We start from the raw sequence: 15,126 nt of genomic DNA on the forward strand, positions 1-15,126 counted from the left end.
CTAATCCTACTCACCTGACCTAATCAATAATAGCATTTGTGTGTCCATCCTTCCAAATCTCTCTCTAACCCATACACTGGTATAAACATATATTTTAGTGTGATCATACTATTAACATCCCTCTGGAATTTGTTCCTTTTCTAATTAATCTATCCTGCAGATCATTCCCAAGCAATACATGTGACCCATAGCACTCTTTGGACAGATGTCAGACATCGCACAGTACAGCCCTTGCCATCATTAGACAGATATTTTCAATCCCTTGCTATAATTTTAAACAGATTTACACCCTTGTACCTGTAAATATTGGTGCTTTACTCTACAACTTTTTCATGCTGTTATTCTGAGTTGTGCTTCCTGCCAACTGTACACAGCACCATTTTTGTGGTGTTTTTATGTGTGTTTTCTGACAAGGTGCGTTTTCTCTTCTGGGAGTTGCCTGTTCACACTCTTGTCCATTTTCTTACTGGACTGTCCGTTTCCCTATTTAAAGATGAGGGGAATCATTTTTTTTTTTTTTTATGTGGTTCATTTTATGTAGTGAAATGTCAGTATTTTCCATTCTTCTGCATTTCCTGTCTGTCTGCGAAGGTCCTCCCACCTCAGAAGTGTTTCATGTTCCACCATAATACAGGTTACGGTGCAGCATGCTCCGTGAGTACAGACCAGAGGCGGATTGTCTGGCACCCTCTAATGCTCTGCTGATCTACACAAAATGCTGAGTTACAGTCACTATGAAATGATGTGACTTCCACTCATGCTACAGTAGTATCCCCAGCATTTCTCTCCTTCCCCTCCAATCCTTAGAGACTCCCACAGAGGTCATTTCATTTTGCTAAACAGAAAAGACCTACTAACAACAGTACTTAAAATTGATTTTTCCCCATTACAGTTGATCAGTTGATATTTCAGCATTCCCTGGCAGTTAAAAAAAAAAAGTTTCTTCTGCAACATGACCACCAACTATCAGAAAGTATGAACACAGCTATTGCTAAAACACTACACTTGCTAAATACCTACACTTGCTCATACATCCCCATGCAGCTTCTGGGCCTGAGTTCGTTAGATATAAAATGAGGGGGTAAGAATGTAAGAGATGTTTTCAGTTCTGACGCTTAATAATTCTATAACTTTTTTCCTGCACCCTTCAGTGAAGTGGACTGAAAGCGATCCTCACATTCTGATTCTGTAGGCTTCCTGAATCACTGAGGGTTTCCCCTCTGTTTACCAAGGAATGACGAGACGTGCAAAGTTCAGCATTCAAAGAGAGAAAAAGTAATCACAGTTAATTCAAAATAATTTTTAAATAACTGCAGGAGCTCGTTTTCTCGGGTGTAAATGCTAAGAGCACATGAGAGAATAATTCGGGGATCACTGGGCGGAGAGACAGGCTGTCAGCACCTGCTGGCTGGGGAAGGGCTGCCCGCAGGCTGGGCTGAGGGAGCACCTGTCCCTAACCTTAGGGCAAGGACGCCTGGAGTGCGGAGGGGAGAGGGAGGAAAGAGGAGGGGGCAACGGACGGAGGAAGGGGGAGGAAGAAATGAAAACATGGACGGAAACGAAAACTATTCAATCAGAAGACAGCCGACAGCCCTTTGTTTGAAACCTGCAGCCAAGCACATCTCACTTCATGTCACCACCACCCTGGACCCTTGGTTGCCAGCAGATGCAGGCTCTGGCCGTCATCACGGCTTTGTGCTCAGCAGAGCCTCTGCTGAGGCCCAACCAACACACACCTGACTCTCCGTCCAGACCCCTCCTGCGCCCTCCGAACCCCCACTCCCAAGTGAACAACCTCCTTCCCAGCACCCTGTCTCTACCAGGTGCTTCCCTTTCCTCCTGCCTGGGAAGCTCCCTCTCCTCAGAGAAAATTCTCCCCCATCGCCCATGTGCTCCGGGCTCAAGGCCCAGAGGTGAGGCCCTGCCTCCATCCCACTTCCAGACACGGCTCTGCTCCAGGACCTCAGGGGAACCCCGCTCTCTCTGAAGTGCAGGGAGGCCAGAGCTATGCTGAAGAAAGAAACCAACAGGATCCTGTGACCAGCTGGATTTAGGATGCAGCTAAAGAAAGTCATGGGTGTCTTCCAGGGGTCAGACTTGAGCAACAGTGTAGTTAAGTGTCATTTGCTGACACAGTCACATTAAAAGGGGCAGGTTTGGAGAAAAGATGCTAATTTTTCAACCAATGACTTTCATGCATTTACATGTACTAAAGAGAAATACTTACCTTTTAAATATTCATACACAGCTGTTAGACCAAGTGATCAAATTTGTCAGCAGGCCAAGTTCACAGAACATTGCAAAGACCAGAGATGGAGAAGTCTGAGCTGGTGTAACCACAGCCTATGTAAGACATGCTCGTAGCCAAACTCAAGCCCTCATCAAGAGTAAAGGCTTAATTTTTTTTAATGAAGGACAAAAAAAGTCAAAACAATGGAAGCAAAATTGGCATAAAGAATATAAAATGCAACTTTTTCTTAAAGCAGGTGGGATACAGGAGAGAAGTAAAAATTGATATAAAAAGCCAGTCTGTTCTGCCACGGAGCCAGAAAGGAATCCTGAGTGACAGGTAACCCGGGTGGGACCAGGAGAACTGGTCATAGTCACTGTGACTTCACCACAGGGTAGAAAGGGGGAGAGTAAGCAAATTTAACGGGAGGTTTGACATACAGACTAATCTTCCAGGCCCTCAGGGCTTCTGGACCATATCTAGAAATAAAGTATTTTTAAAAACTCTTTCTGGCATCAAAGAAGCAATTATGAATCTCCAGTGACCTCAGAAGACAACAGAGAACATCAGAATTGGGGGATGAATGCGCAGTTCTGACTGGTTGGTTCCCTGCTAGACAAAAAGGCACTTTCTGGTGACTTGTTCTGTCTACAAAAGCATGGCTGGCTTTTGTCCCAGGAGTTGAGAAGGTGGAGAACTGAGTGAAGACCCAGAGAGAGGTCAATATTCACAGGAGGAGGGAAGACCAGAGGTGGATGGGAATGGTCACAGCAACATGAGCGGCAGACACTGGCTGGGGAGGAGTTCATAAAAAAAATCATGAAACAGTTCTCAAAAAACTCTCTCAGTACAACAGAGAGGACGGCAAAGAGGGGCAGGGAACACAGGGCTGTGCCTTGGTTGGGGAGGGCACCCAGAACTTCACAGATGTAAGTGACGGGGCAGGGGACTGTCACTGCCACCCAGTGTCCCCTCGGCACTGAGGTGGTTAAGAACCAGATGTGCCTCCTCAACTTTCTCCTGTCTGCTGCCACCTGTAGAGGTTGCCAGGCCTGGGTCCCCTCACAAAGGGACTTACATCTGTTCATTCTCTAAGAAAAGCCACTGGGCCATAATCCTGTCCCCTTACAACCTTCTAACCACCTCTTACAAGCTACCTCAATCTTAAATACAAATGTCAGGTCAGTTACCAGGCTGCAAGGAAGCTTTCAATGTGGAAAAAGAGACAAACTGAAGAGGACCTGGAGGCAACAGGGACAACCAAGAGGCAGAAGGAAAGTCCAAGCTCAAACTCCACTAGCACAGTCCAATCGCACAGAAAGTTACAATGAAACCTAACAGATAAAACATGGGAGGAAAAATCTAAGAGAACTGGATCTCAACTCGAGGGTTCCAACTTCAAACAAGAGGATTTTAGGAAAAGCCAAGGCAGCGGAGAAGAGAAGGTCATCAAAGGAGTAAGGCCAGAAAAGTCTTCCCCTCAACAGAAGGACTGGCCAGATGGGTGGAGCCACAGCGTCTGACAACAAGATCGAAACAGGATTCACCACCTCGTGGCCGCTAGGGCACCGGAGAGAAAAAGCAGAACCTGAAAGCTGCCCGCTGGGGGAGGGAGAGGGGGGACACAAGCCCACATTCAAAAGGATCGAGGGCAGAACAGGGCCTGACTTTGAAAAGCTCTAGTGAATCCTGGAAGACAGTCTTCCTGGACCCAAGTCAAGGGAAAAACACAATCCTACAACCAGCCAGACCAGCAATCACGTATAAAGGTAAAATCAATTTCCCACATACAAGCTACAAACCTCCAAATTACCTCCATGTACTCTTTCCTGGAAACTACCCGAGGATGGGATCCTCCCAAATGAAGGAATAAACCAGAAGGAAGCAATACAGGCCGGAAGCGACAGTGAACCAGCATGAGAGGACAGGGAGCCCTCAGGGCGTGGGGAGCACACGTCCCAGGACGGCAGCCCTTTCCTTTTCTGTAACTGATTTACTCCCTTCGTCCCACTGAAAACTATTTCCTGAGGGCAGGCGTTCTTTTCTCGCACCTGAGTGAGGTCTTCCCCTTCTGCCCCGTCACTTCCAAACACCCTCTATGTGAGCTTCCATTTCAGGTAACCTCATAAAACACTTCACCCCGCTACAACCCTGAAGGCAGGCCACAGGACTGGCGGTAACCCTTTCTTCCCATGGCATTTATTCAAATTCTATAGAAACTCAATGTCAGCAGGGTCCATCCACAGTGCAGAGCCTCCATACTGCCTTTTTGCCCTCAGGGCCCAGGACGGTGGACAGCCAGGGACACTCTGAGGCAGGTACTGAGCCTTCAGCCTCGGAAGTGACGGTTATAACAGGCACTCAAGGAAATGGTACTGAATGATGACTTCAATAAATGCAGTGAAAAGGAGCACAACTACAGATTAGTGACTCAGCAATAATGTCATTTCCATATTTTAACTTCTCTACTTGAAAACTAATCTCCCAAATGTAATAAAGCTACCCGTGAGACAGTGGGCAGTCCTCGGCAAAAGAACACATGCCCCAGCTTCCCCTCGGCTCATCACCACACGAGGTGAGGTGCGTCGGCCTTGCTTCCCGAGTCAGCCTCCTCTCCTGATTGCCATACCCCTTGGTTAAGTTGTCTTGTTTCAAGAAGAAAATTTTCCCATCTCTTAATCATGCATTTTCATTTCAGTCTCCCCTAATTAAATCATTAAAAGAACTTCCTTAGAGCTAAGTCAGAAACATTAGCATTAAAGTATCTTAAATCTAAATGCAAATATATTCTCAACTGATCTACTAGCTACCTCATTTGATAAACATTTATCAAGTAACTGCTGTATACTCAAACTCTAAGCTAAGAACTCAAGAGGTACTAAAATGAAATGCCACACTTCCAAAGCAAAGAAGACAGCAGGAGAATGGCAGATGCGAATCTATTAACTCAAACTGAAGAGTGTGTATATACCTGTAACTATGCTCCTACTCTGCACCACAAAGAATCAGCGAGCAGAAGAAAAGAAAACTAAGGATACTCTCATGGCAAGAGAATTAAAGTATACAATGTGGAGAACTGTCAACAAAAAGAGCAATAAACAGAAAAACCCTTCAGAAAAGTTGTCAATCTTTTAGTTTTAGGAATGTTGCTTGATTACAAAGTAAATCAGGTCAGATAGTAAATACCTGCATAAAATATATTTCTATTTTAACATTAGCAAAGTAAGAGCCTTTACACTGTTTGATGATGAGTGTTTCCATTATATTTCACGTAAATAATATATATTGCTTATGCTCACATACCCATGAGTACCTAACATTTTTCAAATATGCCCCCCACATTTGATAAATTTAAGCCTCTAAAATTATTTTTGGTTTTGCTGGCCATGACAATGGTGAAATCATCCAAATGGGAAGTAATTTTATATCTACAAGTAGAGATATCAGCAGTGACACTGTTCTAAAACAGAACCACACTTCAACAATAATTGCACTATGTATATCACCCTCGGGCACGCTACCACACACCATGCTAAAATATTCTCAAGGGGCAGGCTTACCTGAGGCACGTGCCATAAATGAAGAACAAAGCCATCATCAGTCCATTTAAAAGGAAAATGACAGCCACATAAAAGCAAGCGGGGTCTCCCAATCCTTTAAAAACAAACAAAACGTGTGCTCTAAAAGGCTCTTTATATGTCTGGCAATTGATATTAAACATGCTTGTTTTGAAAATGGTTGTGATATATATCGAGTGGTTGCCTTGTTTCCAATCCGAACACACAACACTCCTGCGGATCTCAGACGAACGGGGAGCAGCCGTGGACAGACGCTCCTCCAGGGTCTGCCGGGGAAGTACGGGGTCTGCCCCAGCTTTTGGGTCTGTCTGGGCTGGTGACAACTCAACAGAGTGTGCAGCAGCCAGGGAAGGGGACATGTGGGTGGCCCTGCTGACAATCCCAGCCAGGCCCAGCCTGGCTGTGGCCCCAGCCCAGGAGCCAGGAAGTAAGCGCAGCAGCCCCTGGGGTGCAGCCGAGGCCCCTGAGAGCAGGGGAAGCAGCCCCCCGCGGTCCCGCCCGGGCGCCCCGCTGGAAGGACCATGAACAGAAGGCAGGGCGGCGGTTTCCCGTCGCTGGGCCCAGCAGGCGCCAGGCGGGGCGCGGGCAGAACTTGCCTTCACAGCTCTCGATCGGGCTGAGCCCTTCTCCTCTGGTAACCGTCCAACAGATCTTGGTCTGAATGCCAACGAAGTCCATTATTTTGGTATAAATTCGGTACCAGCTGGCTAAGATGACCTAATTTTTCAAAAATAGAGACATTATGAGAAAAGATATTATCCTCAACAGTTTCATTACTGGAGTATTTGTAAGATGCTTGATAACTATCAAATGTCCCCTTCCGGTAGCATGCACTTGGCACCTGCGGAATCCGGTAAGAGCCTCACAACCCCAACAGGTTCCGCGGGCAGCCCTCAGCTGCCCACCCACGGGCAGGAATAAAACAGAACCAGGAACGTGCGGGATTTATCTGTATTTTCAAGAGCTATAAAACCCTACTACGGAACATAAAAGATGACAATCAGAAAGGCTCTATGTCTTCCTGAATGGGTCTAATGATTCAAGACGTGAATTCTCCCTCAAATTAATTTATTGACATAAACCAGTACTAGTCAAATCCGAAGTGTCTGTTTAGGGCTGTTACCCAGAGAAAAACAAAGAGGAGACAACCGAAAAGAATGTCCCAACACACATAAAGTGCGTTACTTACAACTAAAATAGTGTGATCAACAGATCAAAGTAGCCCGGTGGAGGTGGTGGACTCCACCCAGATCCCGCCCAGCAGCTGCACGGCCTGCAGCTGACAGCTCTCAGCTGAGTCCCTCTCTGGGAACCACTGTCTGCTAAAGAGTCAGTTCACTAAAGGCCACCCTCACTCAAGGACAGCTGCGCCCTTTGACTGGCGAGTCCGGGCCCTTGCCTGCAGGTACGCAGCCTGCAGAGCCTCCCAGCTCCAGAGCTCCTGGGACTGGCTGAGGCCTTTGTGTGGCTGCAGCCCAGCCCAGCTCCTCCTGCCCTATCCTGCTCCCTTCTTCCCTTCAGGCACTGACCCCCATACATGTCCTGCAGGAAATCTAAGTCTGCTTCCGACCTCAACCTAAGGTGACACTACACGCAAGTCCAAACACAGAAGCAAGCACACACGCATAATAACGTTGTATATAATCATGAGTGTGGGGGAGATGGACCACACCCCAAAGTGTCAGGTTACACGCATGACCACTGTGAAAAAACATGATTAGATTCCTACCCCACACTATACCAAAACAAATTCCAGGTAAATTAAAAATGCAAATATTAATTAAAAACATCACAATTAAAAAGAACAAAGATTTTTTTACATATGTGAATAAAAAATCATAAATTAAAATGATTCAGATATATTTCTGTACAGAAAAAAATACATACACATCATACACAAAGCTAAAAGCAAACAAAAAGCTGGGAAAAATGTTTTATCCATATAACAGTATTAAAATCCCCATATAATAAATGCGCTCTTATAAAACTTCAATGGAAATATAGACAAAGGGCATGAAAATGCATTTTTAAAAGAGAAGATGCATTTTTTAAATAAATTCATACACACACAAAGCAAGGATTCAGGTAGCCAAGCATTCTCAAAAACACTGCTAGTGGGAATTGCACTTCGTGTAACCTATCTGGAAGGCATTCTGGCAGCATGACCACAATCACTCAAGTGTGGATTCTGTTAAACTAAACAGTTCCACCTCAACAAAGTTATAGTGTGAAAAACGGAGACATGTAAAGACTGAGTTCAAAGATGCTTACTGCAGCATCAGAATATCTTAAAAGGAATTTTCATAAATGATGAACTAAGTAAACAATGGTACATTGTACACACAGCCATTAAAAAGGAGGCTGTGGAAGAGAAGATGACACAGGAAAATGGTTATAAATAGTCTTATAAGACAAAGGCATTTATTTAAAAGATGCGCCATGTGATCTCAGTTTTCTTGTGTGATCCAATTTCTGCAAAAGTAAATGCGTACGTGGTTATACTGAAAGTACTCGGTAAGCAGAACACTGGGCTTGTGGTTATTTATTGGTCTCTGCCTCCTCATTAATCAGTCGGGTGAACTCACTGGCCTGGAAGTTCAACTCCTCTCACTCAATGGGAAATGACCGGGAGCCCAGCTAAGTGCTGGTACTGAGCCAGAGCGTGGGACCCCTGCCAAGACCAAGGCCACCCAAGGCCTTGGCATGAGGCCCAGGCTGTCCAGCAGCAGCAGGTGCTGAGAAGGGGGGACGGGGGAACTGTGGGTAACTGGAGCACCACCCATCACGTCAAGGAGGCGAGCACTGAGGAAGGCACAGGTAAGGGGGGCCCTGGAGAGCTCTGAGGAATGTGTCACCTGAAAGCAGGATGGTAGAGAGGCCAAAACAAGTTACTGATGTCACTGCCTTCCTCCCCACCTCCTGGGTGGCCCACCTTGAGAAAATACAGTGAAGGGAAGCCTCCCAGATGGGGAAGAAACACTATCTGGCCAATGACCTGTGAAAGGCATGGCACCCCCCGCTATAATCCCAACCAGCACACCATGCAGATAGCTTCACATTCCCTAAACCACACAATCATAGGTCCCACAGAATCAGTTCAAGTTCTTCAAAATTAATGATTTTTTTTATATTCCTTTCTAAGAAGAGATACATTTTTTTTAAAAAACAATAAAATGTAATGTACTGAATCATACCTTAGATTTAGAATTAGCTTTTAATACAAATAACACTTTTTTGTAAAGTAAGAAAATCACAATTGAGAAAGTAGCTTACCTCAGGGTAAAGATTGAACCTTTTTAATGTATTAATTACAAGGGGGTATTCGGTCAGCCTGTCATTCATAATCATCCATACTCCATTTAAGAACGAGGGCGCTTCCACAATAGTCTTGAAGTAGGAATAATACAGCCCCTGAAATAAGCATATATTATAGTCATAATAAAAAGTACATAATTACTATAGTAGCTTTAAAGAAACTTAAAATACACTGTTTTTAAAAAAGCACTCAAGCAAGTAAGAGCTACAATCAATTTCATAGGTTTCTAACCACTGATAAGTTCTTAGATTGCAAAAAGCGTACATATTTTAGTATAACCTTGTCTTAACTGAAACAATTGGGCTCAAAAGAGCTTCAAAAATAGTTTCCACATTTATAAAAATAGCTCAGCATATCTCATTTAAGAAAACCCTATAACCTATAATGTGAGTGTTGGAGAAGGCTAGCTTGAATAGGGTGTGTAACCTATTATGGAACTGAAATTTACCATCAACTACAAATTCTTCCCTGGCCAGAAATGTTTCCCCGTCTGCTTATCTGAATCCTTGTTTTGTAGGTTTGATTTTGGAATCACATAAACAGCCTATTATAAATTAAAATTTTTAAACAGAAATTATCAAGTTGGGAGAGGATTTCCAATAACTTTAAGATGTAGTAATTTCACTGTACATCCCTACTGTGTATCCTAAAATCAAACTGAAATGCAAGAAAGTCCTAAACTGTTTTCAGAAATCATATTTTTAATACCTCTGGCACTGTTATTCCTCAAAAGTAAGTAATTTCAAACCAAGATTCTCAGGCTAACAGAAAAGATGCAAATTTAATATAAAATAAGTAAAAACCATGAAATCTTAAATTTTAATTTAAAAATAAGATAAATTCATGAGTTATTTTATAAATTCATGAGTTATAATAAAACTGTTTCCTAATTCTGTTTACCGAAAAGGCCAATCTAGTTTAAAATAGCAGGAGTAAGCATCTCTAGCACCAAAACTGTAGTCTCTAAATACCATCTGCCACTGAAAGGGACTGGAAATTGGAAAACTGGATGACTCCAGGTCAGGAGATAAAATGTCTATAATACAGGAAAGGAAGCTTCAGAATACTAGTAGGGCCATGTCAAGGGGACACAGAGCGGCCTGCAATGCTAAAGAACCACCTAAAGACAAGTGAGTTTATAAAACTTGTTAAAATCCATCAAATCATAATGAGACTCCCATAGAAGAAACTCCATTGGTTATCATGAGAAGATTCGAGAGAACCAACTCATTTTTCCAAAAGGCAGTAAGTAGAATGAACCAAGAATGAACTCGTCTTACCTGTATGACGTGTACCTCAGAGAAACCAAGTTCAAGTATTACAGGAAATTTCTTTATATAAGAGTTACAGTTAATAATGCAGAAAAAGTAGTAGAATAGATCATCACCATTTGGAAATCCTAACAAAATAACTGACCTTGGCTGAGGGCTAGTATTCCTGCCTGCCCTGCCCCCAAAAATCAAACCTTCAGCTATCAAGACTCTTATCTATCCATTTTCAGGAAACTTGGGACAGTGGAACATAATAAATAACATTAATTACTGTGGGTAATTCTATAGGACAAATGGCCAGGATTCTTCAAAAAATAAACAGCAGGGAGAACAAAACAAACATGGGAAGAGGAACTTATAGACTGAAAGACTTAAGAAAGAGATAAGAGCTACATCAACCAAATGCAACGTACAGACAGTGTTGGGATCCTGACTCAAACATACCAACACATTAACTGTGAAAAAAAAGTCAATCGGGTTATTTAAGCACGGATTGACACCTGATGTTATTAAAAATTGCTGTTCATGCCCAGCCGGGCGTGGCTCAGCGGCTGAGCGTCCACCTACGATCCAGGCGATCAGAGTTCGATTCCCGGTCAGGGCACAGGCCTGGGTTGTGGGCTGCAGCCAATCAATGACTCATCATTGATGTTTCTATCTCTCTCTCCCTCTCCCTTCCTCTCTCAGAAATCAATATATATTTTAAAAAAAAATAAAATAAAAATTGCTGTTCATTGTTTTCAAGTGTGACAAAAGTACGGTCATTAACAAAAAAGTCCTTATATGAAAGCGCTCGCAGATGAAATGATACAAATCTGAGGTTTCCTTAAGAGAGACGAGTGTGGGGGTTGTGGATGAAGGGAAAACGGCTGTGCCCTAGGAGTTGAAGCTGGGGGATGCAGAGACGGAAGGTGTCCACTCTTGCTACTTTGGAGCATCTCTGAAAATTTCCGTAAGAAAAAGCTTAAAAGTTTGAGATTCCTAAAATACTACAATCAAATACCACATGGAAACTAACCATTTCAGTGCGAAAAGCCATCTCCCTTTCCAAGGTTGAGAGGTGAGAAAAGTGACGATCATTTTCAAAGAGGTGTGTTATGTGGCTCCTGCAAAACAGAAGCAACAAAGCAACAGTACTGAAGCTTATCCTAAGTAATATTTTTCAAAGAAACACTAAAAGCAAAAATGAAATTAATAATTTGCAGATAATTTTGGAACAAAACTCAAATACAATGGTACCCATATTTGTTTTTCTGCTCAGTATGTCTTACATTTATACTAAAATTTCTCTCTACAAGAAAACACATTCAAATTAGATTTTAAAATTAGAATGAACCAGAATATTTTAAGCCAAGTACAATAAAATGATAAACCATAAATGCCATTGAGTTACCATTTCAGAGATGTCTGATTAATGAAATTCATATTTCTATCTAGAAGATTAAAAAAATTAATCTTCCTCTCAACATGAACACTGTAGTAATGTTAAGCGAAGTACAGTCTCAAATATAACCTCTTCAATAATAAATATGTTTATTAAAAAATTACATTCTGCCCATTTATCAATTACACGATTTTTCAGATGACTGTGTTGCATGTGATCATATATATTCATCATCATACTGAAATCATTCCTTAGAGCCAAAAGAAACAGCTACGGTAAGTTATAACCATCTGCAGAAGAGACCACAGGAGAAAACAATCTTACCAGTGCAACACTGCAGCAAAGGCAGCTGGAAGAAAAAAGAAATTTCAGTTACTACGTTAATATAAAGAAATGTTTTCAACTTAACAGAAAACCACTACAAAGGCATGCATGGTTAGGGATGGGTGAGTGTGGGACTGTTCAAGGTGGCAGAATACTGACACTTCCAAAGAAGCCCCCGGACTATGCCTAAAATATCAATTGGCTGAATTATAAAGGAATTAAGCGTATGTCTACAGTTTACATTCGCTCACTCTTTCAACAAAATACATGAAAGCCTTTATTTGCCCAAAACTGTGTACAAGGTACCCTCGGATGGAAATATCCAGATAGAAGCAATGGTGAGAGGTAACTGGGAACAACGAAGTAAGTTGACTTCAGGAACAGGACTGTGGATGGATAAAAAACTTTTTACATACTGTTGCAATACCTGAAGTTTTATGATAAATTTTACTATTTTTAGACAAATTTAAAAAATGAAATAAATAAAAAACGAAGAGATGGAACGGGAAAAGGAATGAAGAAAAGGTTACAGAGGAAACAAGTTAATGATAAAATCAGTACATGAGAATTGTAAAAAACAGACGACAGACCAAAAACGGAGTGACTAGGGCAGCCTGCTAATCACTCTTCCTCGGCCCCCTTCGGCCTTCAAAAGCCTTTCTACCTGCTGGGGGGATGCCGCCCCATTCAGGCATCATTCAATGACGCCGATCAGATCTTTAAAATTTACTCATTTGAAGTCTTGTTATTTAACAGAATCAATGGTTTGCTTTCTGTCCAAGTACAAAGCACATATTAAGATGAATCCAGAAAATACCATTTAATTCTCTTGTATCACAAGGTTCATCTTACTGCAGGCTTCTGATTAAATTACTAAGGAATTGAATGGTGAAAATATTCTTAGAAATGAAAACCAAACAGCTCAGATCTTTTGCCTTATTCTCAAAGAAATATTTACATTTTTTAAAAAAATATGTTTTGCCTAGGAGATATTAATGGTTATAAAAGATAAAGTTACTCTCTAGGTCCAATGAGACTGCAAATACTGAACTAGGCTGGTCACTGGACATTTGTTTGCATGTGCCACTTTGACCTTTGGAAATCTTGATTTTTTTTCTTGTTGACAAATACTACCCGCTTCCTTTTCCATTAAAGACACCACCCCCCCCCCACTAATAAAACTTGGGCTTTACTTTCTCAATGACCTAGTGATAATGTTCTGAATAAACCATTCTCGCACAGAATGAAAAGCCACCTTTATCATACTGAAGATGTGTCATACTTTGAGAATATAATTGGGATTTCATTTATAAATTAATTTGGGAAGAATCTACATGTTTACAATATAATTCCCTATGTTCACATCCATACTCATGATATATACCTTCAACTGTTCATCTTGCTTTTCAATTACCCTCGACAAAAACCCTATCAGTAGAGTTAATACATATTTAATACATAGTCAATTGATATTTCTTACTAAGTCTTCCTGGGAACTTAACATTTTTTTTCTAATATCCATGAAATCACTCTTTCATTACATGTACTGGATATTGTTAATGTATTTATTTTGCAATGTGTATACTTGTGATTTATTTACTAAATTATTAATTCACAGGGTTTTTTTGGCTTATCTTCACTTCTCCATTTTAAACAGTATTATTTTAAAATAATAATGTTGCTCCTATTTTATAATTTTACTGTTTCTTCTTCCCATTTGACAATAAACTTGTAGAATACTAAATGATTCTCTAAGGGGGCATCCTGTCCTCTGCTGACTTGAACAGCAATGCATCTCACACTATGCCTTTAAGTTGGCCTTGACCTTCACAGTTCTGGAGTGATCAATAAGAGTCCTCTACTTCCTCAGGACACCACGATTCCTCAGGAGAAGGGTGGAAGATACAGAGTGGCCTTTGGTGCCTTCTGGAATCCCTTTAATTCATTTTCTGCAGCACGGGAGTAAACAATTCTTGGAGCTCTTGGTATTTGAGTGGCACTTTCTTAGTCTCTGGGTCAATTAATAATGAGCCCAATGTTTTGGATTCCACTGTTCATTTCCATTTAGTAGTAAGAATAGTAAAGCAGCTAGCGCTGGAATTCTTATTACAGGCCAGAAACTTGCAGTGCTTTCCTTGAGCCAACTCAATGCATCCCTAGGAGGTAGGTACAAATATTTATTTCCCTAGGATACAGATGAGAGGTTGAGGCCCAGAAAACCTGAGTTAACTTGCCCAAGCAAACAAAGCAGGTAAACAGAGAAAGGGAAGCTGCAGCAGGACTGTGACCCTAGAGCCACGCACTGGGGGAGGGGACGGACAAAGGCCATGGCCGCTGCCTTCTCAAGTACCTCATTCCCCTTACCCTTTTTTATATTAAAGATAAAAGGAAAAAGTTGCAATTCATCTGTTGATATAGACAGTGTTTTATAGAAGCTATTTTTATCTAAAGATGTAGAGCTGTGCTTTAATTTATTCAAAATTGAAATAAATTATATGTACATGTCATTTGAAAATGGAAGCACAAGTAAAGTAGATACTTGCCTTGTGGGCATGTAATTTAAACACATAAAATGATAAAAACTTCTGAAGGCAGCCCTAAAGAACTCTTCTTATCTCCTTGCCTACAAGAGATTAAAATTGATTTTCTCTAAATTTAGTCTGCTGATTATCAAACCTGTTTATACTCTCTTTGAAAGTGTCATAAAATTGATAATCCGTCTTTTCCATTTTAACACATATGCTATATTTTGTATTTAAGATATTGAGGTAAGTATAGCAAGTTTTGGGTCTTTTTCAATCAGAACATAAAACTAAATTTCAAAAAATCCAAATCTGTTCTATAACAAGAAGGTGTTCAAGGAAAGAAGGTTGGCTTTGTGGTCTAATTCAAAAGATTGCCACCCCATGGCTGAGAATTTTGAAAGGCTCTTATGTTTTGCTGGAAGCACATAAATTATTAACACTCTGAAACGAAATTGGACCTCTTTCCACTTTGTGATTAAGGAAATTTTGTTCCGGATT

At 41.5% G+C, this 15,126-nt stretch overlaps 1 protein-coding gene across 1 annotated transcript in view; it reads right to left on the reverse strand.

Moving 5' to 3' along the window:
• Positions 1 to 15,126, reverse strand: part of DPY19L1 (dpy-19 like C-mannosyltransferase 1) — a 63,413-nt gene that overhangs the window by 37,420 nt on the left and 10,867 nt on the right. Inside the window, exons 2-6 of the mRNA XM_087821256.1 lie at positions 12,104 to 12,128; positions 11,414 to 11,501; positions 9,082 to 9,219; positions 6,405 to 6,525; positions 5,791 to 5,884 (exon numbers count right to left, since the gene is read on the reverse strand). Coding sequence (XP_087677382.1) covers positions 5,791 to 5,884; positions 6,405 to 6,525; positions 9,082 to 9,219; positions 11,414 to 11,501; positions 12,104 to 12,128 — 466 coding nt within the window. The remainder of the gene's footprint in view (positions 1 to 5,790; positions 5,885 to 6,404; positions 6,526 to 9,081; positions 9,220 to 11,413; positions 11,502 to 12,103; positions 12,129 to 15,126) is intronic.

Source organism: Miniopterus natalensis, chromosome 10 (assembly GCF_054644295.1).
Source record: "Miniopterus natalensis isolate mMinNat1 chromosome 10, mMinNat1.hap1, whole genome shotgun sequence".
NCBI classification, from domain to species: domain Eukaryota; kingdom Metazoa; phylum Chordata; class Mammalia; order Chiroptera; family Miniopteridae; genus Miniopterus; species Miniopterus natalensis.